Source organism: Pygoscelis adeliae, unplaced genomic scaffold, assembly GCF_000699105.1.
Source record: "Pygoscelis adeliae isolate BGI_AS28 unplaced genomic scaffold, ASM69910v1 Scaffold6, whole genome shotgun sequence".
Lineage (NCBI taxonomy): Eukaryota > Metazoa > Chordata > Aves > Sphenisciformes > Spheniscidae > Pygoscelis > Pygoscelis adeliae.
In genome coordinates this window covers 4654567-4681469 of record NW_008825075.1, presented here as the reverse complement: position 1 = coordinate 4681469, position 26903 = coordinate 4654567, and the positions used below count along the sequence as shown (strand labels likewise).

The 26903-nt window shown below is 38.6% G+C and overlaps 1 protein-coding gene across 2 annotated transcripts in view; it reads left to right on the top strand.

Annotated features, from left to right (window-relative positions):
- Positions 1 to 18681, top strand: part of DROSHA (drosha, ribonuclease type III) — a 71003-nt gene extending 52322 nt beyond the window's left edge. The window contains exons 22-31 of one of the 2 annotated variants that reach the window (XM_009326683.1): positions 1778 to 1848; positions 2936 to 2980; positions 5711 to 5868; positions 6726 to 6831; positions 10532 to 10673; positions 11663 to 11745; positions 11858 to 11961; positions 14029 to 14121; positions 14940 to 14986; positions 18232 to 18681. In XM_009326683.1, coding sequence (XP_009324958.1) covers positions 1778 to 1848; positions 2936 to 2980; positions 5711 to 5868; positions 6726 to 6831; positions 10532 to 10673; positions 11663 to 11745; positions 11858 to 11961; positions 14029 to 14121; positions 14940 to 14986; positions 18232 to 18362 — 980 coding nt within the window. In that variant the 3' untranslated portion in view covers positions 18363 to 18681. The remainder of the gene's footprint in view (positions 1 to 1777; positions 1849 to 2935; positions 2981 to 5710; positions 5869 to 6725; positions 6832 to 10531; positions 10674 to 11662; positions 11746 to 11857; positions 11962 to 14028; positions 14122 to 14939; positions 14987 to 18231) is intronic. The other variant, XM_009326682.1, reaches the window with a different exon arrangement.
- Positions 18682 to 26903: the final 8222 nt, after the last annotated feature.

Below are 26903 nucleotides of genomic sequence, written 5' to 3'. Positions count from 1 at the left end.
TTTGCTGTTGGGCACTAACATGCTGATTAGAGACTGGCTGCGTTAGTCGATAAATTTATGTTGGAAAAGAAATCAGGACTGCCTGACCACAGTTACCAAATAAGCAAGCAGTAAGGCAGAAACACGATCCATTATATCCATGCAAGCTCTATGTTTATAAAACTTTACTTGTTGGAATACACAAAGCAAGCTGAATCTCACTGATTTGGCTTCATATTCATCCAACTGTACTGTACGTGGTATTAGCTATGGGAATGGTTTAGCCCCGATCCAGGTCTTTACATACTACACAAGCTCCTAAAGCATTTTGTCCTGCTTTGAAAAATAGATCATAGTTGGCTTAGACTACAACAGTTCTGTGCATTCTGCCTTGGGCCAAATTGCATTTCATCTTATCAAGAAATAAGAGTTTTCTTTTTAACTCTATTTTGCTTTCCATGAGTGCTTTGATCTTTAATTTAAAAATAAAAAACAAATAGAAAAGGAACACTAGATATGTATCTGTGGGTTTGTTCATATACTTCAGCTTGTCTAGGATGTCACGATGAGGACTATTTGGCAAGCACTGAGATTTGATAAGAGAGCAGGCTTGCCGTTTAACCTCCAATACAAAGTTGTTCACAAAGTTAATTGAGCAATAAGATTTTGTCAGGGCCATAGCTAAAATCTGGGAGTTTGTTAAGGGACTATAAAAGTATATGTGGGGTCTGGAGCCTCCTACTTGAGAACCTTCATAAAAGTCTGGTGCTTCTTCCCGGTGATGAAAATAACCAAAAGTATAAGCAGGCTGCCTAGGACCTGTTTGAAATTCTGTGCTTTCGTAATATGCCTCTGGCAAGATAGTCTTATAACCCCCAAACTGTTCTCCAAAAAGTCCAAAGAAAGTAGTTGACCTATTGAGGAACTGAAAGAAAAGAAGGGGGGAAAGACACAGCAAGGCAAACCATGTTCTCCCTGTATGTGGGAACATCAACTCCCTTTCTCTGTGTTCTTCATGTGGCTGTTTTCCCTTGCTTTTATACAGATGTGCTTACAAGTTTGAGGTTTTCAGAAGCCCTCCGGTAAAGAGTATCAAAGGACAGTTGATACTGAATTTATAAAGTGCCTGTGCAGATACAGAGTGTATATGGTACACACAAAAAATATAATATGCTAGCACAAGTTTTGCAGAGCTTGTTACTAATGGGCATGTGGAGGGCTAGTGAGGGCTGTATATGCAGTTAAAAAAACCCAAAAACACAGTACCATAATCTCCAGAAATTGAGAGATGCAGAGGTGCAGTTTCCAGTTCAGACAATGTATTATTGTGATACTGGGAAGACATTGAGGTTTGGAATAGTCCTGACACATCATTTCTATTGCAGAATGTAATGTTGTTGAAAGTACAGAATAAATGAAAATTATTTGCTAACTATTGAAATGCATTTCATGGCTTTCACTATCTACATACATGGTATAGTTAGCTGACTGGAAACTGCTTTTAGAAATAAATTGCTTCTAGCCTAATTTGTTTAAACTTTGCTCTTTGGATGTATCATTTTCTATCACTGATTTAACAGTCTCAGGGTTTTCTGTGCATTTTATGACCTTTGATTTATGTTGGTGTTTAACATGCTTTAAATTTCTCAAAAAATTAGTATTACTACAGAAAGCATGCTGTTAAAAAATAAATGTATTAGAGATGAAGGCGGCAGAGATCTTTGACTTCCCTGTGCTTAGTAATTTTTTAAGTACTAATGCGTTATTGGACCTTTGACGTATTGGTCCCCTCATGCAGGAGCTGTTTATCTAGAGGGGAGCCTAGAAGAAGCAAAACAATTATTCGGACGTTTACTCTTCAATGACAAGGTATTTATATATTTATATGACTTGATTTCCGTTTTAAAAATAACTGAAGACATGCTTTCTTGTCTGTTGTTTTACTTGAGAATCACCAGTGAACAGGAACACACCTGTTGTACTATAGTTCCTGGAAACTGAACGTAGCATAGTGCGATTAGGACAGCAAGCTGCACTGGTTCAGGCAAAAAAATTACGGTGTTTCCTCAGGTGTGCTGTTTGTTGGTTGGCTTAGAGAAGGGTGGGTGGCGTGGGAAACCTGCAGACTTCTGTTCAAAGTGCTGCTCTAAAAACAGAGATGGGTGCTGTGGATTCAGTCAGCATGCTTTGGGGAAATGATGCACGTGTAGAGCGACTATTCCTGTTTCATCAGTTAAATCCTCCCACTCCTAAAAGTTTTAAACACATCTTTGAAAAAAAATACAAGGGATTTCATCCAGTGTTTACCCAATTGCATAATTAAAGTCTGATCTAGTCTTGCATACTGATCTCAGATCACTGTTAGTTGGAATTTATCCCGTGTAATGACTAAGGAAAGTAATTGGTACATACTGCTGGGACAATACACGTGGCAGTGGTGAGGGGACGAATTATACAGTCTTTTCCTTCTTGAAAGTCTCTGAGTCTGTGAAATTATAAAGCTTATTAGAAATAAAAGTATTTTGAAGCCTGTTGTAACTCAGTGTTTATTTGCTGCTCGGTGCCTGTAGTGAAGGAAGCCTATATGAAATAGAAGAAAATAAATGTTTTTCTTTTTTAGTCCTTGCCTTTGGTGAAGTCAAACTTGCTACTGAGGAGTACTTGCAAATAAAGTTAGTCCTGAGGCTTAAACAAATCTTTTTCTTCCTTTAACCACTTTTTATTTGGTTCAAGGATTTTTCCAACTCTTTGACACAAGCTAATTGGAAGAACTACAGGCAGTTTGAACAGCAAATACACGATTTTAAAAATTAGTTTGCCAGCACTATTGAATTTGCAATAAGCAGAGCCAGCATCTGAAATAGTTCAGTATTTCAAGTAATGACATTTTATTTAGTACTGTGAAATTTGTTAAATGACTCTCTTGAGCATTAAAGGCATCTATCAATGTTTGCAGGACCTGCGGGATGTATGGCTTAATTATCCACTACACCCACTCCAAGTAAGTGTATCCCTTTCTGTAATAAATTTCATAGCTCTGTTTTATTTTCAGGGATAGTTTTCCATAGGTTTCCATTGTAATGACATCTCAGAAATTGCGCTAAAAAGTAGCCAAAGGAGTGTATATATTTGCCTTTGTGTTTGATTTTGTTGTTTGTTTGTTTTTTATAATGAGTCTCTGCCTCTCTGAGGATTAATCATTCACCTTTCCTTGGCTCACGTTTGATTATATAATTGTGCTTCTCATACAATAAATCTAGTGAGAGGTGACATTTTGGCAGCTTCTTTTTCATCTTCTCAAAGGTGGGGGGAAAAGGGTACAAAAATAATCTATGTACATATTTTGTTAACCTGAAATTAAGACTGAAACCTTAATAGTAGGAAGGCACATTAGTTGAATGGCGTAAGATTCTGATTTTTTTTTTTTTGGTGGGGTGTGCATGCGCAATGATAGCATGGTTGTTTCAGGGATTCCAGTAGCTTTAATACCAAGTAAACACTGAAATTATGAAGGTGTCTGAAGGCTAATTTATCCTCCATGTATTGGAGGATACAAGTTCACAAGTTCTTAATTTACAAGGCTGGAAGTTGGGAGAATGATTTCCCAGTCCTTGTTCCCTGACTGAATTCTGGGGGAGACCTAGAGCAAGTCACAGAGCGTCTCTGCACTGTAGCTCCTTGTCTTCACAGCAAACATGGTAGCATTTCCAAGTATGCAGGGGTGCTGCAAGAATAGCTGTATTCAGATTGTCACTCAGTCAGTTAGTAAGGTGTTCAGGATCGTATGAACATCTGAATGGTTTCTTTTGTCCAACCAAATCTCTGATGTTTTGTGCAGTCAGTTTGACTCCTTTGAAACTTTTTATGAGCACGCCCTTCCAACAGAAGGTCACTTTGAGGCCTCCATCTGAAATGTCTTATATATTTGTACGGATTTTGTAATGGGTACATAGTCAAAATCTTCAGCAACAAATCAGTGTGCGTGAAGTGTTTTTTACAACCAATTCTCTGTGAGTGTAAATAGAAAAGAGTCTTAATGGGAAGATAAACTTTTGAGATTCAGCACCAGCTATCCTGCATGGTGGCACAAGCTCCCAAGAAAATTCTTCTTACTCTAGATTTTTCTTTTCTCTTATTTTAATCTCTTTATCTCTGCTTTCACAAAGACGACTTGGACTTTGCTTAGAGATTGGAGACAGTCAGTATATGCAGCTTATCATTTCTTGCTACTACCTTAACTTGTGTGATAAAAATTTATTTTCTTCCATGTCCCAGAAGCCATCCTAGCTCTCTACTTACCAGTAGGGGAAACACAGGCTGCTCAGGTTGGCCTTTGGGCACAGCTAGCCTGAAAAATGGCATTTTAAAAATTATTAAAAGTCACCATAACAATATGGCAAATGAAATGCCAATTAAAAAAAAAAAAAGCTCTGGGTAAGATATACAGAACTGAAGGCCTGTAACCCTGTTATTTGGCAGTAGCCAAGTCAGCAGAAATAGCAATGAAAAAAATATTAGTGGTCACGTGGATAAATGTGGTCTCTTCAGAAAGAGTCTACAGGTAAAGACAAGTCCTGCCTCACAAATGAATAGGAGATTTTCGAGGAAACAAAAAAGCGTGTGATGATGCAGATCATACTGTCTGCTGGGTTTCCTAAGAGGCTGTTGGAAGGGCACTCATGAAAGGCTTTTAAAAAAGTGTTTTAAAAAAAAAAGGAAGGGGGAAAAAAAAAAAAGCAACCCCAGTGAATACTGTCAGTCCTTACAAGATTTAAAGGAATGGCTGAAACATCAGAAATGGAGAACAGGAGTGAAATGACCACATCTAACAAGGGATGGAGATCACTGGCAGATTTCCCTAGGGATCTTTGCTGAAGTACAGGCTGTTCGCATCGACAACTTAGGGAAGAGGATGAGCAGTGAGGTGGCACTTTGTTGACAATACCAAATTATTCAGGGTAGCAGGGACAACAACAGGGTGAAGAATTGCAGTCTCATTGCGAGAATGCAAGAGTGACTAACTATGGAGTAAAAAAGCAGATTAAATTCTGTGTAGATAAATATAAAGGACTATGCATGAGGAAGCAAAAAAGCAAAAGAAATGTCTAAGCTATTTCCCAGCTCCAGAAAGCCATTTAACAGTGTCACCACATCAAGGACATCAGACAAGAAACTGATAAGAAAAGATACTGACCCAAAGTGATCATTTTAATTTTCTTGTGTTATTGTGCCCTTTTGAATTTCATAGACTAAGTATTTATTCTTGATTTTTGATACTGAAGGAAAGTGGGAGAAATAGATTCGGGTTTTGCCTCTCTTTGGCAGACTTGACATGCTGTCAAGTCTGCCAGGCCTGTTCTAATAATTTTTGAATCTCTTGCTCAATTGCAAACAATGTGATAATATTAGAAAACTCAGACACGTACAATTATACATGTTTTGTGAAAATAAGTAGCCCATGTTATCCACACGTAGAGACAAGACCATATAAGCAATGTGTTATAAATGCCTCAACTGTTAAAAAAGCATACATCAGAGCTCACATCTTCTTTGTGTGGTAGTTATCCAAGACAAAAAGACAGAGGAAACTGGGTTTTCTCAGTTCAGCTGCCCACAGAACAACTTGTTCGCTGTATTCTGTATTCTTTGCCCTTGGTTTACAGAAGGCTTTCTCTTTAAAGTTCTAAACCAGTGTCAGTTTGTCATTGTTGGCACTTCATTTTATTTACAGCTGCAGGAGTCCAATACTGATAGGCAGCTCATCGAGACCTCTCCAGTTCTTCAAAAGCTTACAGAGTTTGAGGATGCAATTGGAGTCATCTTTACTCATGTTCGGCTTCTAGCACGTGCGTTCACTCTGAGGACAGTAGGCTTTAACCATCTGACTCTGTGAGTACACAGCAAGAGTCCTCGTGTAGCTCTGTTGGTCTTTCTGTTAGTATCCCAGATTGCTTTATCTGTAAATAAGCTCTAGATGTTATATCTGTTCTCCAGAAGAGAATAGAGCAGCTATGTTCGCAAGCCCCCGTGGCTCAGTATCCCATCTCTGACAGTAGTCGGTATTGGATACCTTAGGAAAGACTATAAAAGATGTTAGAGTGCCGTCCCAGTGTTTCTTCTGAGCTTCCTGCATCGTTGATATTTGCACGTCACTCTTGAGAAAGTAGCAAAACATACTTGGAGCTACATTTGGGCAGAGGAAAGAAGTAAAATCATGATCTTTGGTCCAAGTGCAGCCTTTGTGTTCCGTGGTGTGTAGAGCTGCCAGGCCCTGTTTTAAAGCAAATGGTAGAACCATACCAGTGGTTACCCAGTCCAGGATCTCGCATGGGTTTAAACCCTGATCCTTTTATTTCTTGTGAATGGACAGACCTTTATCTCTGTTGAAGTTGTTGCATTCATTAGTTCACTTTCTTGTAAGAAGTTGCAGGTAGAGACCTTATCCCATTACAAACTTGATGTCAGCTGCTGCTCTTCTTCAATTAGTCACAGATCTGTGATCTAATAATTATGTTTATATGTAGCTACCCTGATTTGCTTTCTCCCTGAAAGTCGGTGTTACAACAGTAATGAACTGTGTTTTCATCTCACCTGGTTAACACTGGAAAATTATCTTAAATGTGTTTGGAAATGAGCGAGGCTCGCTTTCAGAGCACTCCTTATTTTAATTTGTGTGTGCATGCTGGTTTTGTTTTTTCCTCCCTGAGTGCTTATTGATTTTGCTGCATTGATGTCTCATTTTTCAGAGGCCATAACCAGAGGATGGAATTCCTGGGTGACTCCATAATGCAGTTGGTAGCCACAGAGTATTTATTCATACATTTCCCTGATCATCATGAAGGGCACTTAACGGTGAGACTGCCATCAATCATGCTTCCCGGAAAAGCAAGAGTGGGGATGGAGACTGAAATTATGGGAGCAGCTAGTGAATTATTCTGGATTTGATTAATAAAAGAAGGCTCAGCAACCACTGCTCTTAATAAGGCTTTGTTAATTTTAAGTCATGAGCACTGCAATGAATAGGAAATGGTGATTTATGAGCCCAGTGCAATAATCTTTGTTCTGTCTGTGAAATAGATCAATAATTTTAAGGATGTCAGTGATGAAATTGGGAGATAAGACTAGTTCTTGTTTAAAGATGGGTGTCTTAAACCATTTATTTAAATAGGCACATCACATTACTTTTTTTATTCATGACTTCTAGTCTGTTGAACCTGCAACCAGGCAGGGTTATGTTTCCTGATAAGAAGTTTTTACAACCTGTTTTAGTCTGGTTTTCCTGTTGTCTTCGATCTGGAGCTCCTGTGGTAGCTTTTGAATTTAATTTTACTATTGTTATAGTCATCTGTTGCTGATCGCTGTAGCCTTTCAGCCTCTCTTACGTGGGCTCTGAACGACCCAATTTGGGGATCTTTGAGCAATTTACAGTACTTTAAACATAGGGTGGTCATATATGTAGTTTTTTTCCTGACTGATTCATTTAGTACTGAAGCTGTGGCTTTATTTGTGAGGAAGAAATTTTCTTAGGCTTACTAGATTTTTCTTAGTTTTCAAGTCTTGACTAGAATAAAAAAATGTAAGTCAAGTCTTCTAGTTAAAGTTAGGAACTAGCACTGTAGGTTTCTTAGCTACTCAGAGTGTTTTTTTCAAATCAATAAAGGGACGGCAATGCTAAGTCTCTAGCAGGCAATGTTTTCCAAGAATATGCTTCTTGGGTCTTTTGAGCTAAAGCTGTTTACAAGAAAAAAAGTACATGCTCTGACTAAAAGTAATTTTAATTTTTCTTCACCAGATCTTAAGTTGCATTTACATTTGTATGGGTGGTTCTGCACCATTCGGGAGACAGAGTAGATAAAGCCTGAACTTTTGAAGTAAGAGTTAAAAGGGGAAGAGCTTTGTCATATTAATTCTTCAGGGAAGCAAAAACATAAGGCAGAAATCCAAGATTGATGGGTTTTTTTGCTTTGTGGGTGACTTTTAAGAATGTAGGCATCAGTGTTGTTATAGTAAGATAAATCTTTCAAGAACTATTTGGCAGGAAGGCTATGAAGTGTTGCTATTAATGGGTGTAAATACTCAGAACAATGATCAGAACATCTCTGCGTTGCTTAATTTAATGATTAGTGAGTTGGCAAGTAGAACAAGTTGCGCAGTCCAAGTTTGTAGGGGAAACTACAAAGTTGAGTGGAATGGATGCTGAAAACACATTAAGTTATGGAGAAGTAGGCAATGCCCAGAATAAAATTTCAACTCTGGGGATGCGCATGCAGTGAAAAAGAAAATTGTCTTAGAATGTTTTTTAAATTGGAGGACAAATGAAATGAGACGTGTGAGAAAGGAGACTGATGTGGGATCTGAAGAGAAACAGCAAACACTGAGCTCTTTCTCCTGTTATCTGGGAACATACATTTGAAGTAATAATGGAACATCAGCTGAATGGTGTCTGTAGTGTTGAGGACAATTTTGGTCAAGGATGGGAAGATTCCACTTGACTGTCAATGTAGTGGCTTCCCAGTGTGTAGTGATTACTTGTGGAGAGATGTCTGTAAATTAACTATATTTAAGAAAAAGGAAGAATGTAGTCTTGTCTACATATTTTGAAATATCCAAGTGATCTGCCAAAAAAGAGGATGAAATTTTGTTGGCTGTTGGAAGATACAGCTTCTCCAGTACTGGCTTATGCTACAGTCATGGGTAGTAGTATGCTGTGTGAAGATGGAAAAATAAAAAAAAAATTGGTTTTTAATTAGAGTTAAGCTTCAGTTAAGCATCTATCACATGTTACAGCAACTGCAATGATGCAGGCTGTGTGTTGCCAGAGTGGAGACTTAGCTCTAAAAAAGTTGCTGGGAAGGCACAGGTACCATGTCTTCCCCGTATCATTAAGGGGAATTGAGTGCCTTGCTAGATCACATTTGTAGAGGAGGCAAATTATAATACGGAGCAAGTTGATAACCACAGTGCTAGAAGGATAACTGTTTTTTTTCCCACCTCTAATTCACTGTGTGGTGTATATGTTGCTCTTTGGTTCATGGTCCTACTAATCATGATTACGGGTCCCATCAAAATAAGTACTCTGCAAGCACAGCAAAAGAGATTCTTCTTCTCCCATTACAAGAAACAGATTTTTGTCACATGATACTGCACTTCTGTCTCGTAGGTTGCATATTGTACTTAGGATTTTGTTGGGGGATGTATTGTTTATTTATCTTAAGGACATAAAGGGGAAGAATTTTGGAAAGGAACAAGTAGAAGATGAGTTTAAGCAGAGGTTAGGGAGGCAGGTAATAATCCTATCTGCAGTCTGCCTAGTTTATGAAGATCAAGTTGTGAGTATCTGCTTCATACATCATTGCCAAACAAATTATGAACATACTGTTCTTTATTTATCTGTTGGCAGAGATGAAGTATCAAGTGCAGCAAATAAATCTTGATTTTCATAAGCTCAGTTGACATGCTGGAGCCAGGTAGCATATAACTTGGATCTAATAAGCTGAGCAAATGTGACATGGAAGACAAAGAGAGAAAAAATACGTATGCAGCTTCTCAACTCTAGATTATATATAAACAGTGGAAAAGAGAGACATTCTTTCCCTCCCGCCCACACCTCCCATAATATCCCTAACTTCTTAAATTAATGGGGTTTTATTTAAAGCAGAAAAGCAAACAGGAAAAAAGCTCACCTTAACCAGGGGTTCAGAAAATTGTATGAAACCCTAAAATTCAAAAATACTCCTTTAAGCTGTATGAGATTGTATCTTTGGCAGAGCTCTATGTTTATTTAAGCAATCTGCCTAGAGCCTGAGTTAAGCACTTCAGGGAACTCTGCTGGAGAACCAGGTGTCCTGGACATTGTCATACACTGAAAATGTTAGAGCCGGATCTTTGTCAGGGCTGCATCGGCGCAGCTATACTGCATTCCGTAGAGCAAAGAGTACATACAGGCTCTTCAGTAGAGCAAAGAGTACATACATACAGGCTTTCCAGCTGTGCATTTTCTTCTCTGTCCAAATGAATGGAGCAGCTTCCTCATCTGCTTGTTCTGAAACACTAGACTGCCTTGCTTTAATGTTCATTTGTTTTAATTACTGCCTATTTATTTCTTATTTGGTGGACACTGGGGACTGCTCTACAGACTCCAGAATGCTGTATGTTTATACTTTATGTGGAAAAGTGTATATAGCTGTGTATTACGTAAACTGGAAAAATGCAGATTAGCTGAAAAAGTACAGGACTGATGAAGAGATGGTATATGATTGCAAAGAAGCTCACAAACAAGCATTTTAAATGCAAGACATATCTACAGAAGTAATGCGTCCATAGAATAAATAAAATTTGGTGAGAAGAATTGAAACAGAAGGAAAAATCAGCAGTAGAAAGAATGTGTATGTACTTATGTAAATCATTGAGGTGTGCTGAAACAAAATGTCAATAAACTGAGACAAGTGAGAGGCTACAAGGATAAAAGTAACTTTTTTGCCCAGCTCTCCTTACCTTTTATAGTTTGGCATTGCTAATTGTTACCATGGAGTCGCACTTCTTTCTGTTGCAGCTGTTGAGAAGTTCTTTGGTGAACAACAGGACGCAGGCCAAAGTGGCAGAAGAGCTGGGTATGCAAGAATTTGCCATCACTAATGACAAGACAAAAAGACCTGTAGCTCTTCGAACTAAGACTTTGGCTGATCTCTTGGAATGTGAGTTAATTTGGTTATAACAGCTTAGTACTTACGCAGCTTCTTTTTCTTCGGGGCTTGTTTAAGAAAGCCATTAGAAATCCCCCAAATCACTATTAAAAATGTATGTTCAGGTTTTCAAATGAATTATGCCTATACCTCTGAAAGCCAGATTATTGAACACTAGCATACATTTTTGAAGTCTGTATGAAAGCATGGAGGAGGTGTAATTGCAGATACAGATACAAAGTTGTAGGCTTAGAAATTGAGGGTTCATGATGGCCAGGTCAAAAGCACGTCTAGAAAATGAAAGCTTGTATTCTGAGCTGAGCTATTTAACAGCAGTTTCAATGTTTCATTAATATGTTCTTGTCACTATTGGAAGATAAAGTAGTTCCTTCAGCAGGTGAATGTTTCTGTGGTTCATCTGACTGTGTTTTGGGGAGGTTTCAGAATGTTCATTCCACAAGAGGGAAAGCTACGTTGAAATTAAATTATTTTTAGCCTATTTAGGAAAGTTTTGTGCTACCTTCTTTCCAAAGAAAGTGGGAACAGTGATAAATGTTCTGCAAAGAAAGTTAATCTGTATCTTGTATATTTTGGTGTATTTTGTGAGCCATTCCAACCCCTTGGCTTTTGCCAAATCCTCTTAGCAAATGGAAATTGCACACAAACAGGAGTGATTTATATCTAATACTTTTTTATGGTACCCAGTAGTGATTTATTTGTGAGTATCCATGGTCTCCTGGTTAAAATGTGAGATTAGGAGCTGAATGTTGTTTCTAGCTCTTTAAATGACTGAGTGGATTTGGGTAAGTCACTTAATCTCTTGGTCAAGTCTATTTTTTTCCTGTGTGTGCAGGATAATAATACCCTCATCAGATCACTGCTGTGAAACATAATTGAGTGTGGCTTTAGAGTACTCGGAGATACTTGTTTCTAAAAGTGCAAGCCATTAATGTTCTCCTTGGATGAGTGACAGTCCGTTGTGGTTTTTTTTTTCCCCCCAGCCTTTATTGCTGCCCTGTACATTGATAAAGATTTGGAATACGTTCACACTTTCATGAACGTATGCTTTTTTCCACGGCTAAAGGTAAGACCAGTCAGGTTCCTACTTTCCTGCCACTGTGTTTTACACATTATTGTGTTTTGGACTCTCACCACAATCTCTCAATCATAAAAGCATCCTTGTGAACTTCTTACAGGAGTTTATTTTAAATCAAGATTGGAACGATCCTAAATCTCAGCTTCAGCAGTGCTGCTTGACTCTCAGGACAGAAGGAAAAGAGCCAGACATTCCTCTTTACAAGTAAGAACTGGCATGTTATGGATACAAGCTAGCTGTCAGTCTTTCTTGTATATGGAGAAAGATGTGATCAGTCGCCCTACATTCTTCCCACAGTTTGGTTTTATTGTCGTTATCCAAGCCCTCCAGTCTCTCTTTGTCTGAAGATGGAAAATGTTGAACCAATGTTTTCCAGGCTTTAGGTGTTTTAAGCCATTACAAGGAAGAATTAGTAAGCATTTTACCTTGTACAGTTTGAAGGGAAAATATATTTTTTATGTTCGAATGGGGTATTTCATTGGCATCATTCTATATTTGTTCTTCTTTTAATGTAAGGAATGGCAGTATTTTAAATTAAATGAATGGAACAATGGCTGTTTGGATATGAAGTCAAGATACCTCCATTCTATTTCCAGTCGTAGTATGAAGTTTCTCTACACTCTACATTATTATGCAAAAATAATAAATGCCTTGTGTTACACATCCTGATTGTAGGCTCTGTTTCTAATCCACAGAGTTAGGCACTGAAGGGCAACACAAGTTTTGGACATTTTCGCTGCGCAATTCAGCCCACATATGTCCTCCTGTTTAGTGATAGAAGAGGTCAGGGCAGTTAACCTCTTAACTTGTACACCTCAGTTAGATACCTGAAGCTGGCTGGGACGGATCTCCCTTCTCTCCTTCAGTTGTAAAACAGCATAATAGCTGCTCCAAAGAGGCAGTAATGAACTTCAGATTGTATATTGCATTCATATCCATTCAATTAATGTAGGGATGGGTGCAGTGTTAGCCCCTAAAGTAAGAGATAAAAGCTATGAAAGTTCAAGGCTTATGTTGTTGGGGTTATTATATCAAAAAGGTATGAAGAATGAAAGTCTAAGTGCATTTGTCACATTTACTGAAGTAAAGTTTTCAATGACATGTAGCAGTTCAGTTATAGTGACAAACAGGGCACATCAGAAATACGATCGCTTTAACACTGCAACTGATGCTCTGCAAATCTGACTCCTCAGTGTCTCTATATGAGGGCTTACAGCTTTGTCTTGAGTGAAGGAGATGAATACAAAAGAAACAATTCCTGATTCTTGTAAAATCCACTGACTATCAAGTACCAAATGTTTGTTTTGTTTTGCTGTGATGATAAATTGATTTTTATAGTACAGCTTAGAGCTAGTAATATGCTGTTATCTTCCTATTATCTTGTTAGATTCCTTTTCTTGGGGTTATGTGTTTCACTGTAGTCAGTACTATTGCTTTTAAATTTGGGGTGGGTTTTATTTGCTCTTGTCACAGCACTCAGAGACAGAATACTATAGTTAGATACTTTAAAAATTGATGTGACATTGGTGCTCCTTCCAAAAAGAAACAAGGTAGTGGACAGAACTCAAGCTAACAGTGGGGAGAGATTTGGGACAGCAGGAAGAAACAGCAGAAGGAGCAATTCATTGCATGTCTAGGGAATTATCTTTTTTCCCCTTTAGATGGTTGTTGATGCATGTCCTAGACTTGAGCTCAAATGGAAAGTTTCTTTTGTGACAAACTGTAACTTTTCAAAGCTGATGGAAAATTTATTTGTACTGTGATAATTCAGTATGTAGAGAGCTACCATGTCCAATATAAAGTCCTTTTTAAAACCTTGTTAACTGCACAACTCTCAGGGACTAACATTTTAGTGCACACAATAATCATATTTGTGTGATTATTTGCAATTGCACAGCTATGCACAATTTATATGACTTTATTATAAAGTGTTTTCACAGTGTTTAAGCACTTTGTGTTATAGTTTGCATTTTTGCTTATAGGTTAAAGTTTTAATTTTCATATGGTGCTCCTGAGTGAACCTGGAGGAATAAATATAACCAGTATAAACAAAGTGCATTTTATGTAAATTTCTCCTTTTTATTGCACACCATACTAGTAATCTCTGGTTTAATGTGATTTATACAGGCATCTTTCAACCCTTGCTCCGTGCTTTGCACTAATTCCGCTACATATATTGACCAGACTGAAAGCTTGGTGATGTATGTGCCACAAACAGATTCTGGTTTTTAATACTTCCTGCTTGAATAAATCATATCTTTCTTATTTCAGGACTTTGCAGACAGTGGGACCGTCTCATGCCAGGACATACACAGTAGCTGTTTACTTCAAAGGGGAACGAATAGGATGTGGTAAAGGCCCAAGGTATAGTGAAAAATCAGTCACGTGGTGTTAAAGTTTGAGTGTGGCAGTGTGCAAAATGACTAGCCATGGAGATAGACAAGTGTGTGGTTGGCCTTAGAAAAGGAAAGCTATAGAGCCTTCTTCAAGCTATTCTGAGTTTCTGCCTCAGGAATACCTGAAGTGTTCAACATCTGTATGACTTTGGGTCTTAAGCTTTTTTGGTGAACTTGCCTACAAGGTGGCTAGCAATGCTAACCCATTTGTGGCGCTCTGACTAGAAAGTGCAGAACAGCTTCCAGGAAATAGTGACTTTATCTTTGGCTTTGCTACTGCATTACTGTCCAACTTAACCTGGCAAGTTAAGGGTGCAAGGCTCTCAGTTTTGTTTTTTTTCTCTGATGTTATTACTTCTAGGCATTTTAGAATGGTTTCTAAAGTTGCAAAGACTTCAACCAGGAACCCCAAAGACCTTGTCTTATTTTCTGCTACCAAATCTGGTGGTGGTTATAAAAATATCATTGATTTTATAGCGTTCACACCTCTGTGATTTTGTTCCTTTTTCTCTCTCAAGTAAAAGCAAATACTTCAGTGAAGAATGGACCTGAATATTCTGTTAGTGTTATTGATCTAAGTTTAAAAACATTCTACTGGAACTGTAGTGCTGTTGCTCATATATTTATGGAAAGGCTGACATATCATACACTCTGGGAATTACTAGCTACTGGTTATCCAAAGAGTTTTATTACAAAAGAGTAGCTAGTGTTCCACTTTGTCAGAAACTTTAGTTTATTCTGTACAACTTAGATCTCATGTAACATGTTTTTGTTTGGCTTTCACAGTATTCAGCAAGCAGAAATGGGAGCTGCAATGGACGCACTTGAAAAATGTAAGATATTTGGGCAACAAAGGAAATAATTTATAGTTTACATCCTTGGTCTTTAGTGAGGTGAGGTGCAGGTTTTGTGGGGGATAAGATTTGAACAGAATGTCTATGCTGAATGCTGTCAGCTTCTGAGTAGCAGGTTTTCCTTTTAGTCCTTTCAAGACAATTTTGTAATAGGTGAATTTAATATGATACCAACAGGTATTTTTAGAAGGGAGTTGATCAGCTACAGAAGTTGCAACTTGGAACCCTGTGCAGGGAAGTCTCATTGAGATTTTCCATGCTTAAATATGCGGTGGGATAAGACTGCTTAGTCTCTGACGGTGTGGTTGTCTCATCCTCTAATTTAGGGGAGGAGGAAAATTACTTTTCAGTTGCCAATTTAGAAAATAAAATTTGATCTCAGATTATACGGTAGACTAGGTTAAAATCTAACAGGCACATCCCCAACCAATGTAAGTCAATATTTATCTGTTAAGAACAGCTTATATCAGCTGAGGATTCAGTGATCTGTGTATGCATCTCTCAGATGTGCAAAATTATGCACAGGATAGCCAGCACGGGAGCAGTCCTTCATTGCAATGGAATCATAGAATCATTAAGGTTGGAAGAGACCTCCAAGATCATCGAGTCCAACCGTCAACCCAACACCACCATGCCCACTAAAACATGTCCTAAGCGCCTCATCTGCATGTCTTTTAAATACTTCCAGGGATGATGACTCAACCACTTCCCTGGGCAGCCTGTCCCAATGTTTAACCACGCTTTCAGTAAAGAAATTTTTCCTCACGTCCAATCTAAACCTCCCCTGGCGCAACTTGAGGCCATTTCCTCTCGTCCTATCGCTAGTTACTTGGGGGAAGAGAGTCTCAGATGGAGTCTCGGATATGAAAGGAATGAGTGTATGCAAACATCTTACATGAAAGAACTTTGGCCACTTGAGTTAAGTGCCAGATGTGGACGTACTGTAGGCAAATAGATTACATGCATTTTGTACAGCAGAAGCTCTCTGTTCAGAAGAACAGGGGGAGGTACATTTTTTGCATTTGATTTGAAGAAAAGACATGCCGTTCCTCAGATGCCAAAGGTTTTTAATCTGTTATCTCTGCGTGTGGAAATCCCAGGGCTTTAAAAATTTCAGAAGACAATGAATCCCTGTAATTCAGAATCTTTTTTATATCCATCTGCTAGGCATATACTCCTGACTACCAGTAAATTTGACAAGTGGAAAAATGTAACTTCCCTTTTTCACGGAATATCTACAAAAAGTTACTGAAGTTTTCTTTGAGTGTGTTTTCTTGTGACAGTGTCGCCACTCAGAGAGCTGTGAGCTTCATCTCCTATCAGTCCAAGGACTTCACAGCTCTTTTCTGACATATGTATTTGTTTGAATACAATAGACCTCTAGAGGTCTCTACTCCAACTGCCCCTCAAAACAGAGCCAACTTTCAAGTTAGGTCGTGTTTCTCAGTGCCTTGCCAGTCAAGTTTTGATTATCTTTAGGGATGGAGGCTCTACAGCCCCTATGGGCACCTGTTCTATTATGTATATATTTGTGGAGTGGAGGTTGGTTTGTTGTTGGGTTTTTTTAATGCATAAGTTGTTAACTTCAACTAATTTTCATGTACCTGTTTATATATATGATAACCATGATGAGTTTATTACATAAATTTCCTTCTCAACGTATTAGATGGATTATAAACAAACAGGTTGCTACCAAGTTGAGTTCTTCAGAGTTCTTAAAGAATCACGTTACAGGCACAGTGCTGAAAATCCGATTTTCATTTTATGGTGCACATGAGCAACAAAATATCCCAGAACTCCATTAAACAAAGCACTAGTGTTTTTAAAAACAGCAGCAATTTAAAAACAATTTACTTTTGTTTAGATTGCTTTCTGGTTTAAATAAATATACCCTCTTATGCCTGAGTTGTAAATAACTGATGAATAAACCTTTTATTCCTGTAGTATATAATAAAAGGCACAAATTTCACCGGCCAATAAAACAAAGCAGTAGAAAGTCATTCTGCTCTACCACAAACTCCTGCAGATCACGTGGCTTCTGCACTGTGTTCTCTAGCTGAACAAATCTGTGCTGCCTGGGACCCAGAAAGAGGAGGAAAATGCTTGGTGCCAAGGGACTCCTCCCTGAGGAGCCTCAGCTGAATTCTCTCTTGGCAGCCAACTAGACAGAGAGCAGTCCTTTGCTGAGACATCTCCCAGATTTTTTTTATGGCTTTAAAGGGCAGTGTAGTAACCTTTTGCGTTCATCTCAGACACAGATAGGTAGCCAGTGCTGATCCCAGAACTCTGTGCGATCCCAGCAGGATTTACCGCCAGCTGCAGACTGCCACGTACTCTACCACCCCTTCATTTTCTGACCGGCTAGAGGGTGCAGGTCGCTGCAGCACAGAGCACAGATGAATGTCAGTACCCTGGTCATGTAGAAAACGTCATATTCTGTCAGCTGTGTACTAAATTGAGAGCAATTATATAAGCTGGTTTTACAGCCTCGGTTCTAACTAGCGTATGTACATACCAGCTGATGGACAAATGTCTGAAATCAGAAGCATCTGTCCCCCTAGCTATTTCTCCACCACCTCAGCCTTGTCTAGTCTGTTTTAGCCAGTCTTCACTCATCCATGCTCTTAGACTACGCTAAGGCTGTAGTCTGGTACATAGCCAAGCATTATTTTTTTCAGGAACAGATTTTACTGCATTCCATTTTGCTACACTATTATTTTCCCATTAGGAACCCTGCCATAATGTGGGGCATCTAGTGGGTTCTGCATGGTCTAAAATAATAATGGAAACATCTGTACAATGCTTGGAACCAGTGGTTCATACTTTTCGGAGTGAGAACAAGACAAAAACCCCTGACAGCATTGACAGTAGTCTCACATTCATTTTTCAGTATCGACCACCTGTTGCTAAGGGAACAGAATGTAAAATCCAGGTAATACCTGGCCATGTTGCTATACCAGGATTTTATATTTTATTTTTGTGAGTTTATTATATTTGGCAGTGCTTTATAGCAGGAGAAACAGATGTGGAAATCATAAGGAAACCAAAGTCTTATGACACACAGCTCTGGTTTACTATGGATTATTAGAAATAAATGAGTAAAAATGGTAATAAAATTATTTCCCCCTACCCCTAATCTCATAAAAGTTTAAAAAAAAAAAAGAGCTGAGGCTTTCTGTGTTACCAGTTTGTTTATTAATGTAAAATATTTTTCCTTGTGTCAGATAACTTTCCCCAGATGGCCCATCAGAAACGGTTCATTGAACGGAAGTACAGACAAGAGTTGAAAGAAATGAGGTGGGAAAGAGAGCATCAAGAGAGAGAGCCAGATGAGACTGAAGAAGCAAGGAAATAAAAGGAGGGCACAGAAGCAGTGGCATATTTACTTAATAACTCTGTGGCCTATGGAGATCTAACCTAGTTTCTTGCAGATGATGAATGAAGAGTGCCTGTTGATATCAAATAGAAAATCATAATCTCTTCTTAAAAAAGTGTGTGTGTGTGTATAGTTTCTTTAGTTTGGTTTTAAGTGCAAAGTTCGTTTGGCTTTTTAATGAGATTTGTTTTTAAATCCTTTTAATTTTTATGAAAAGTTGTGGGATTATTTTTGTTATTTTTACTGTCTTGTATGAAGTAATAAAGTATTAATTTCAAAAGCCCGGAGGAGGAAAAGCTGTTTAACGATCGTCTCCTGTGTCCAAATGCTGTTTTGTCAGTGACCAGCAAAGTTACTGCATGAACTCCGCTGTGGAGGAGGAAAGTATTATGAGAAACTAATTCAGCAGAGCACTTAAGCATGTACCTGACTTAAGTTTTGCAGCTAAATGTACTTCTTGACTCTGCTAAACCAGCGCCGTAAACTTCAGGTCCTTTTACAGAAACTGGTAGAGTAATTTAAGCAAAGGAGATACTCGGTTTTGTTTTAAACAGTGGATTCTACATCTGGAATGTGACACAGGTGTGTGTGGAAGGTTGGGGGGTTTTGTCTTTAAATCAGTATTATAAAACTCTAAGAAAAAGAAAAAAGGGTAATTCTGAAGCGAGAGAATGACAACTTTTTTCATAGAGAATGTACTGAGTTTACATTTACAAGTTTAGTTTCATTCTCAACTTCTTGCTCTATCAAACTGGTATCTACTTTAATTGATTTCTTTCTCCGGAAGATACCAGTGTGACCATAGTAATCAAATGGTGTATTAGAAACTCCACACAGGTGCTGTTCCGGGTAGGTTCGTTGAAAACCGGTTGTATCCAAAGGAGGGTGGAATTTGTCCCCAAGGTGTAGCTCAAAGGTGGCATACAGCTTTAAGTCACCCAGTTTCCTTGATTCTTGGTGTCTTGTGGCTTGTATTAGACAGACAGATGTTTCTTCTATAAAAGCTCTGAATGGTACCAGAAGTGGAACATCCATTGTGTCTGTTGGCGGTTTTTCCCCACTGACTGCCAGCTTCATTGTAGATGTTGGTGCGTTGTTCGTACTTTTAATTTGCTTGCTTCAAGCCATTCATTTTTGTTATGCTGATTTCTGAGTTAAAACAGTCCCTTAGTACATATTGTGTAGTCATTTCTCTGTCTTTCTTTTCTGATAAGTGAAACAGATACAACTCTTATTTTCCTTAATTGCGCATTTTCTTCCTGCTTCAGATCCTTTTTGTGAGTTATTTATGCATCTTTTCTGATGCAAGTAACACAGATGTATGTGATAAGATACTAGCCAGCTTCCTAAGTGTGGATGCACGAGTCTGGCCCAAAGAATTCATAGAGATTCCTGAAAGAAAACTTTTGCCCAATGGCCACGCTACGCTGAGCAACTAATTCAGTGGTTGTCTGAAGCACCTTTCTGTAGGTGTGCGATGGGTATCCATGAAGGCACTTTATTGCAGGTGCCAAAGTAGACACAAGTGTAGCTGAAAAGTTCAGACTACCCAAATGTCTTCCCGAAGTTTCACTTCTGAGCTAATCAATATGTGTATTTTCATAAGCATGTTTTTGTGCATGTGCAATGTGAGATGCACTTAAATGTGTTTTTTGTAAAACTTGACCCCACAGTACTACCTCACTTCTTCTAGCTTCTATGATTGCCTTTTCTTAATGGATTGATGCTTTAAATCCATTCCAGAGGATGAGAGAGAAAAAAACAACAAACACATTCCGTAATTTAGAGAGTGATAATAAACCATTAAAAAATAAAGGCAGGCATAAAAACAAGACAAAGGCAAGGAGCTGCTCTCTGCTGGATGCTGCTGTTCTTTGACTTGAGAAGTGATTGTAATTCCTTATGGCTTCAGCCTGTAAATGAAAAGCTGAAATGCCTCTGAACAGCAGCAGGCTTGAAAAACAAGCAGGAACAACTCCCCTGCCCTCAAGTCTTTTGTATTTCAAATTCTTTTGTAGAATTGCCCATCTGCTTCTAGCAGTAAGTTGAAATGGTGCATTGGTAGAGGGTTAAGGGTAATTGTGTACACCATTATTTTATCTTTCCGTCTTGACTGTGACCACATTCATGTGTTTAACAAGTAGAAGGTGCAGTGGCTTCATTTTCAGTTGTATGGTTGCTTTGCAAATTTCTCTCATCGTATCTGATATCACCAGGGTACCCCGGTGGCGTTGTTAGCTCATAGTTTAACATTACTTTCATTCTTCCTATACATCATTTCACTTTTCAGCTATAAGAAGGCTGTGAGCTTATTCATAAACATTTGCATAAAAATAGATTGAATTTATCAGATATACTGTTTGGGGGGAGGAACCCAGAACTGTTCTCTTTTCTTCTTTGACCCAGAAATTGCTTGAAAACAAACTTTTAAAACGATTTCTGCATTCCATTACTACAGTAGATGATAACCATTTTTTCATGAGTGGGCTATTTTCCCTTTTTTCACTGTATAAGCACGGGCTAGGAAGATTGCCTGAAGAAATTGTATTTTTCTTGTCTTGAGGGCAGAAAACAAAATAAAAGGTAAAGAAATTCACGTTTCCTTTCTCTGTGTCAGAACCACAGTGTCTTTCTGTATACGCACTGTCTAAAAACAGTGGCTGTGAATGTTTCTGATAATTTAAGGAGATGCATAGAATGTGTAATGTGGGCACAGTCCTTTATAACACACACTAAGGAGAGAAAGTTTTTTAAGTTGCCTTAAATTTGGGAAAAATTATTATTGAGCTCATGTTAATCAGTGGGACAGCTGTATTCTATAACTAGGCAACTTTGGCTGCTTTTTTGGAAATGTGGAGGTGTCTCTTGCTTATTGATAAAGTAAGGTCCTTCTTTTGATTGCTCCAGAGCCTGATCTGTTCTGATCTAGAGGTTCTCATGCAAGATCTGTTGACTTGATTTGGGTACAAGTAGATGAACAAAGAAGACAACAGATCTGTGTGGATCCAGCAGATCCTGTGAAAGCGCATCTATCTTTTTTCTTTTTTTTAATGTGCATCTGTACAGAGCATTGAATAGAATTGTAGCTCATTTGATTAGGAATTTTAATTGAATTTACATAAAATTCACCATTGTTATTTGCAGAGCCTAAGTTTGCTTTGTAAGATTCCAGTTTCTGTAAGATTATTTAACAGTGATACTGAGAGAACCTTGGTCTCTATGACTGTTGTAAACATTGTTGCTAATAAAATTTTCCAGAAAAGACTTCAGGCATAGTTGTTACTTGCTAAAACAATTTGGAAAGATCAAAAGGTTAATCCTGATCATCTCTCTCTACTTCAAAGACTGTGATTATACAGGCTACGTGTTTAAATGAAGCAAGCAGTTCACTTGTAAAACGTTTGTGTTTGGTAGAAGCTTGTGATGCCCTGTAAGAGTTTAGGGAGTTGATCATCTACATTATACCATTGTGCATTGTCTCTGGTGGGGATGGTATTCTGATAGAAATTTCTGTGACCCATACATCCCACTCTGCTTCTCCCCTCTCTGCCCCCCAGGTTATGTATTTGTCACTGAGCATTTGAAATAGTTTTGCCTGAATGGGGAAGAATAACCAGAAAGTGGTTCCTGTTTTGTTCCTTGAAGCATAGTGAAAACTTGCAGTTGAAGAGTGTTCTGCTGTCTTCTGTTCCCTGCAAGTCTAAATGTTTAGCTCTTGGAATGACTGACATCTTACTGTGAATAGGCTCAGAAAGAGATGTGATGTGTCCCATCGTTGGTTACTGGTAATTATTCTTCGCCACTAAGCCACGGTGTCCGGGGACAGGTGTTCTGGATTCTGCTGTCCTTTCATTCATAGTTAAGCAAATATGGAGAATAACCTGGAAAGCAGCTGCAAAATAAACTGGTGGCTGCATAATGAATTTATGTTTACTTATTAAACTAAAAAAAAAATTTGCCATAACAATATGGTAGGTGGAGCAGGGAATCACATCTCTCATCTGTCATGGAGACATCTCAATACCATTTATTCTTATTGCAGAGCTGCTCGTTGGACCATCTACCACTGAAAAATAGGTTAACTCCTTGTATTTTGAAGATATAATTTATCTTTGTATGAAGACACTGATTAAAATGGATTGCAGATCTGGAGGTGTACCGGTCACTTAAAATTATAGGCAAGGTGGAGATTTTTATTTCAGTGAGAATGGCCTTTTAAAAATATTTCATGACTTTCTTCCCTCATATTCTGATGTATTTTGTGCTCCCAGCTTGAGTTACAGATGGTGTGTTTCTTAGCAAGTTGTTCATGTTTATGGACATACTATGTCTACCTAGCAATGAAATGCTAGGTAAGACCATTCATCGCATCTCCTTAGTGTTTCTCTGGATTCCTCTTTTAAAGCGATTCTCTGTAGAAGGAAATAAGGGTCAATGACTTTGCACTGGTCTTGTTTTGTTTTCTTTACTTTCTTCTCTTCATGGTAGCCTTCGTTGCTGTTGCAGTGAGTTGCTTGGCTAGAGCGAATTTCTGAAGCTCGCAGAAGAGACCACCATCTTAGGCTCTTTTGTCTGTGCTTTCTGCTCGTAGGCAAGTTCTTGACCTGGAAGGTAACGAGCTGAGGGAAAGGAGCATTGCTGACTGGAGTGCATTGGCGGGTATCAGCATGCTGGATGATCTGCCAGGGAGTCACGAAAGCAGTGCAGTCAGAGAGGCTGACCGCACAGCTGCAGCCGAGTGCGTTGGCCAGAACAGGTAGGCTGGGTCTGTGAAGAAAAATTAAAGGAAATATCTCCCTTCTTTTTAAAAAGTCAAAAGACAAGGGCTGCTCAAAGACAAGAAAGAAAAGAGTGACTATCTTCTCCAACTCTCCTGGCTTTTTTGTTTCCATGCCTGTTTTTTCAGGTACCCTCAAATTTCACATATTCTTTCTGGGGTCCTAAGATGAAATAGGTTATGTGCTCCAGCCACTCAGATTTCCCTATCCATCAGGGAGCAGGTTTACCTCAGAGGCCCTTTTCTTCACCTGCTTGCTACAGATAACAAAGGGAGCAGCAAATTACGCTCAAAACCTTGCTAACTAGGTATATTTCCCTTTGTCTGAATCCTCACTGTGTTCCTCAAAAAGATTTTGGAATCTTTCATGAATAGGGGTATAAATATGTACCTGTGACTTACCATACAATTGCACCTGCATGCCTCAAGCATGTGACTCTGCTGCTCTTCACAGCACCTGTGTGGCGGGAATAAGGGACTATTTATTCTGTTGCTGAGATATCAAAACAAGGATGAAATTGTCACTTGAGTCCAGGACTCGGGAGGTCTGTGGTAAGGCAAAGACGCCTCATCCAGTGGATGCCTCAGTCTGTGAATTAAGTATCTTCTTTTCTTTGAAAGCCTGCTACATTTCTCTTCCCATGCCTGAGAGTGTCTTTGAGGGAGAAAAAGGAAATTGGCTGTGCAGGCTGAGCACTGTCACTCTCATTCCCTTTTCCTGTGGAGTCTTGGGAAAAAACAGTCCCTAGGTCTTAAGAAGGTCTCTAAAACTGGGGACTCCACTACAAGAAGCCAGAGCCCAAAGAGTGTGTTGCTTGTACACATTTTTAGAAAAAGTAAATAAATAAATAAAAACTTCCACTTACAGCAGACATTTCAAAAGTAATGCATTAGCAAAGGACAGACTCTTGAACTGACAAATCATGAACTTCTACTGGTGGCCAAAGCAGCTCATACATTGGTGGTCCAGAAGTGATGCAGCAGTGATGGGTGAGTGTTTTGCAGTGGAGGTAGCTTGTTACTTTATTTAAAGATGGGGATGGTGGTCATGGGAACCCATGGGGCCCCACTGATGCAAGCTGAGCCAACATTTCTTAAAAAAAAAAAAAAAAAATTACTTTCCTGCAGATTTCCTCCTGTCATTACTTCAGCCATTTACTGTGTCAGAACAGTTCTGACATGGTGACCAGTTCTTGCTGCCAACTAGAATTACAATCCAAATGTTGCAACTCTGTTTCCAGAGGGATACTTGAACTGGCAAACAAAAAGCAGCCATCTCCCAATCCAGCAGCACTTGAAAATGCTAATGTTTTTCAATATCCAATTATAAAGTCCTTTAAAAAAAAAAAATCCAATTAAAAATCTCTAAGATAAGAATTTTTAATGACCTCATTGGACAAGTCATCCAAAATTGCTGCTCTTACCTTCTGTTCTTGTGATGATAAACATTGTCAAATACATGAGAATCTTTTAGCTTTGTCATCATTAAGAGAAAATGAATATGCCATCCAAAAGAATTAATAAGAAGAAAAAGTTTTAATCTTTGATGTTTAAAATTTGTCATTCAATACTGTTGTCTCCTTCCTTCTTCCAAAAACCAAGCCAAATACTTTAAATACATTTTCCACCCATCAGAATGTGTCAGTTTTTCAAATCGACATCCTGGCTCAGTAGGTGTCTGTACACTAACAATTGAAAGCAGTCTATGTGTTATTGCTTACTGTTTTTTGAATCAGGGCTTGACCAGACATCCAAAATGGTGGGACACCGCCAACTTTATAAGCTCTCAAAACTTTCAGAGACTTCAACGGCTTTACCCAGCAACTGGTTTTCAAGACTTCACATTCCTTTTGCTCCCATTGCTACCAATGGGTTTTTTTTTTCTTGTTTTTCAATGTTTTCATTATTTGTTTACTTGGTTTTTAATGTGGTCCATAGCACTACTGTCTCCTGTTTCAAAGTTCCCTGATCCTTACTTTTGGTTAGCAGATACAGCATCAATTCTTGCCCACTGTGAGAAAAGAAAATAAATGACCTTGAACTCTTTGCCCTTGCAAGTCATACCTCAACATCTATATCAGAAATTAAGTGCCAACAGCAAGAACAAAAGCCTCACTGCGCACCCATGCAAATAAAATACTGAGTCTTTCCAGTATAATTTGGGGGGGATTCTGTTGGACACTTTAAGAGAGATTGTGAAGTCTTCAGGCGTGTAGTGATGTACTTTTTGCAGCTTATGTTGCAAATTTATGCAATTGGATTGTTTGGCATCTATTTCAGCTGGCAGCTTATAAATGGACATTTATACATGTAAGCAAGGAGAGGTAAGAAAAGGCAGAACTGTTACCTGAAACACTAGAAAAAGGCCTATTTCAGCACTGACTACTGAGGAGCAGATTTATTTGGATAGAAAAATATATTAACTACTTTCAAATACGTACTGAAAAATACGGGGTTTCATTTTAACGTAAATACAATTCTGTGCCATGTGCTTGAGATAATGATGGCTTTAAAAAAAATGCAGAGTTGAGTTTTATGCAAAGCCAGAGTATAAATCTTAAAGATAAGATATAGCAAATCAATACTTTTTATTAGAAGTGGAAGTGAGGTGATAAAACTTCAATATCTTAAGATACAGAGGTGGGAAATAATCTAGAAAAGCTGTAATAGTTATCTGGAGTTTAATTAGGAACATATTTGAATAAATGCGTTTGGGGTAAATGCAGATATATACGTATACACTTATTTATTTATTAAACATCTGAAGTTTTCACTCATTGCAATATGATGCTTTTTTATCAAGGGGAAAAAAGTCTCCTCTGTGTTCATTGTTTGTTTAACAAGTACTTAAATATTTGTTTGTATTGTAGTAGTATCCAGAGATCTTCGCTAGCCACTATATGAACAGAACATGACAGGCAGTCCCTGACCCAGAAAGAAATGGAAAGAAAGCAATGACTTACTCAAAGTCACCAAACAGGTCAAGGGTAGAAATGAGAACAAAACCTGAATCTGTCAAGTCCCAGCTGAGATTCGTCCTCTCTTCATACTGTATAGCTACTTATTTACAGCATTTAGCTTTAGATCCAGTAGTTGTTTTGTTTCTGCATTAGTGTGGGCATTTTAAATTTCATGCACAGCAGACTAGAATGCGGGTTTATGTAATCTCTTTCATACTGAAAGCTTGTAAAAGTAATTTGAAAAAGTGAAAGAAAATTCAAGTGGCTGGTGCTGTGTGGTAGAAGTCTCTCTCCCCAGCCAGCACATTCACGTTTACCTGCCTTTGCTGTTGAGCTCCTGCTGTGGCAGCTCGGGCTCGTGGCTCCAAGGCCCACCGCTCAGCATGTCGTGATGGTGTGTGTGACAAGCGTCACTCGGGTAGTAACAAGCAGAGTCATTGTGCTGCGGCGGAGCTGGCGTTGGCTCCATTATGCACACACAGGACAAGGCAGGTCTCTGCTCTGGATTCACGGCCAGGCATTATGGCTGTTGTGTTTTTTAAGTCAGACCGTATCCTCACAAAACCCATTAGAGGTTAGCATGGCTCTGAGCACACGTAATATACTTCTAGCATGGCTACAAAAGAAAATAAGCATGCAAACGGCTGTGTTCTTGTTTATGTAAAGTACTTGATTTCGAAGTGCCTAAGCAATTTCCTTGGTTCCTTGGAAAGAAATTGTTTGAGAACTGTTTGCCTTCCAGTAACATCCATAGATAGGTAGAGGGGACCATGGGTTAACATC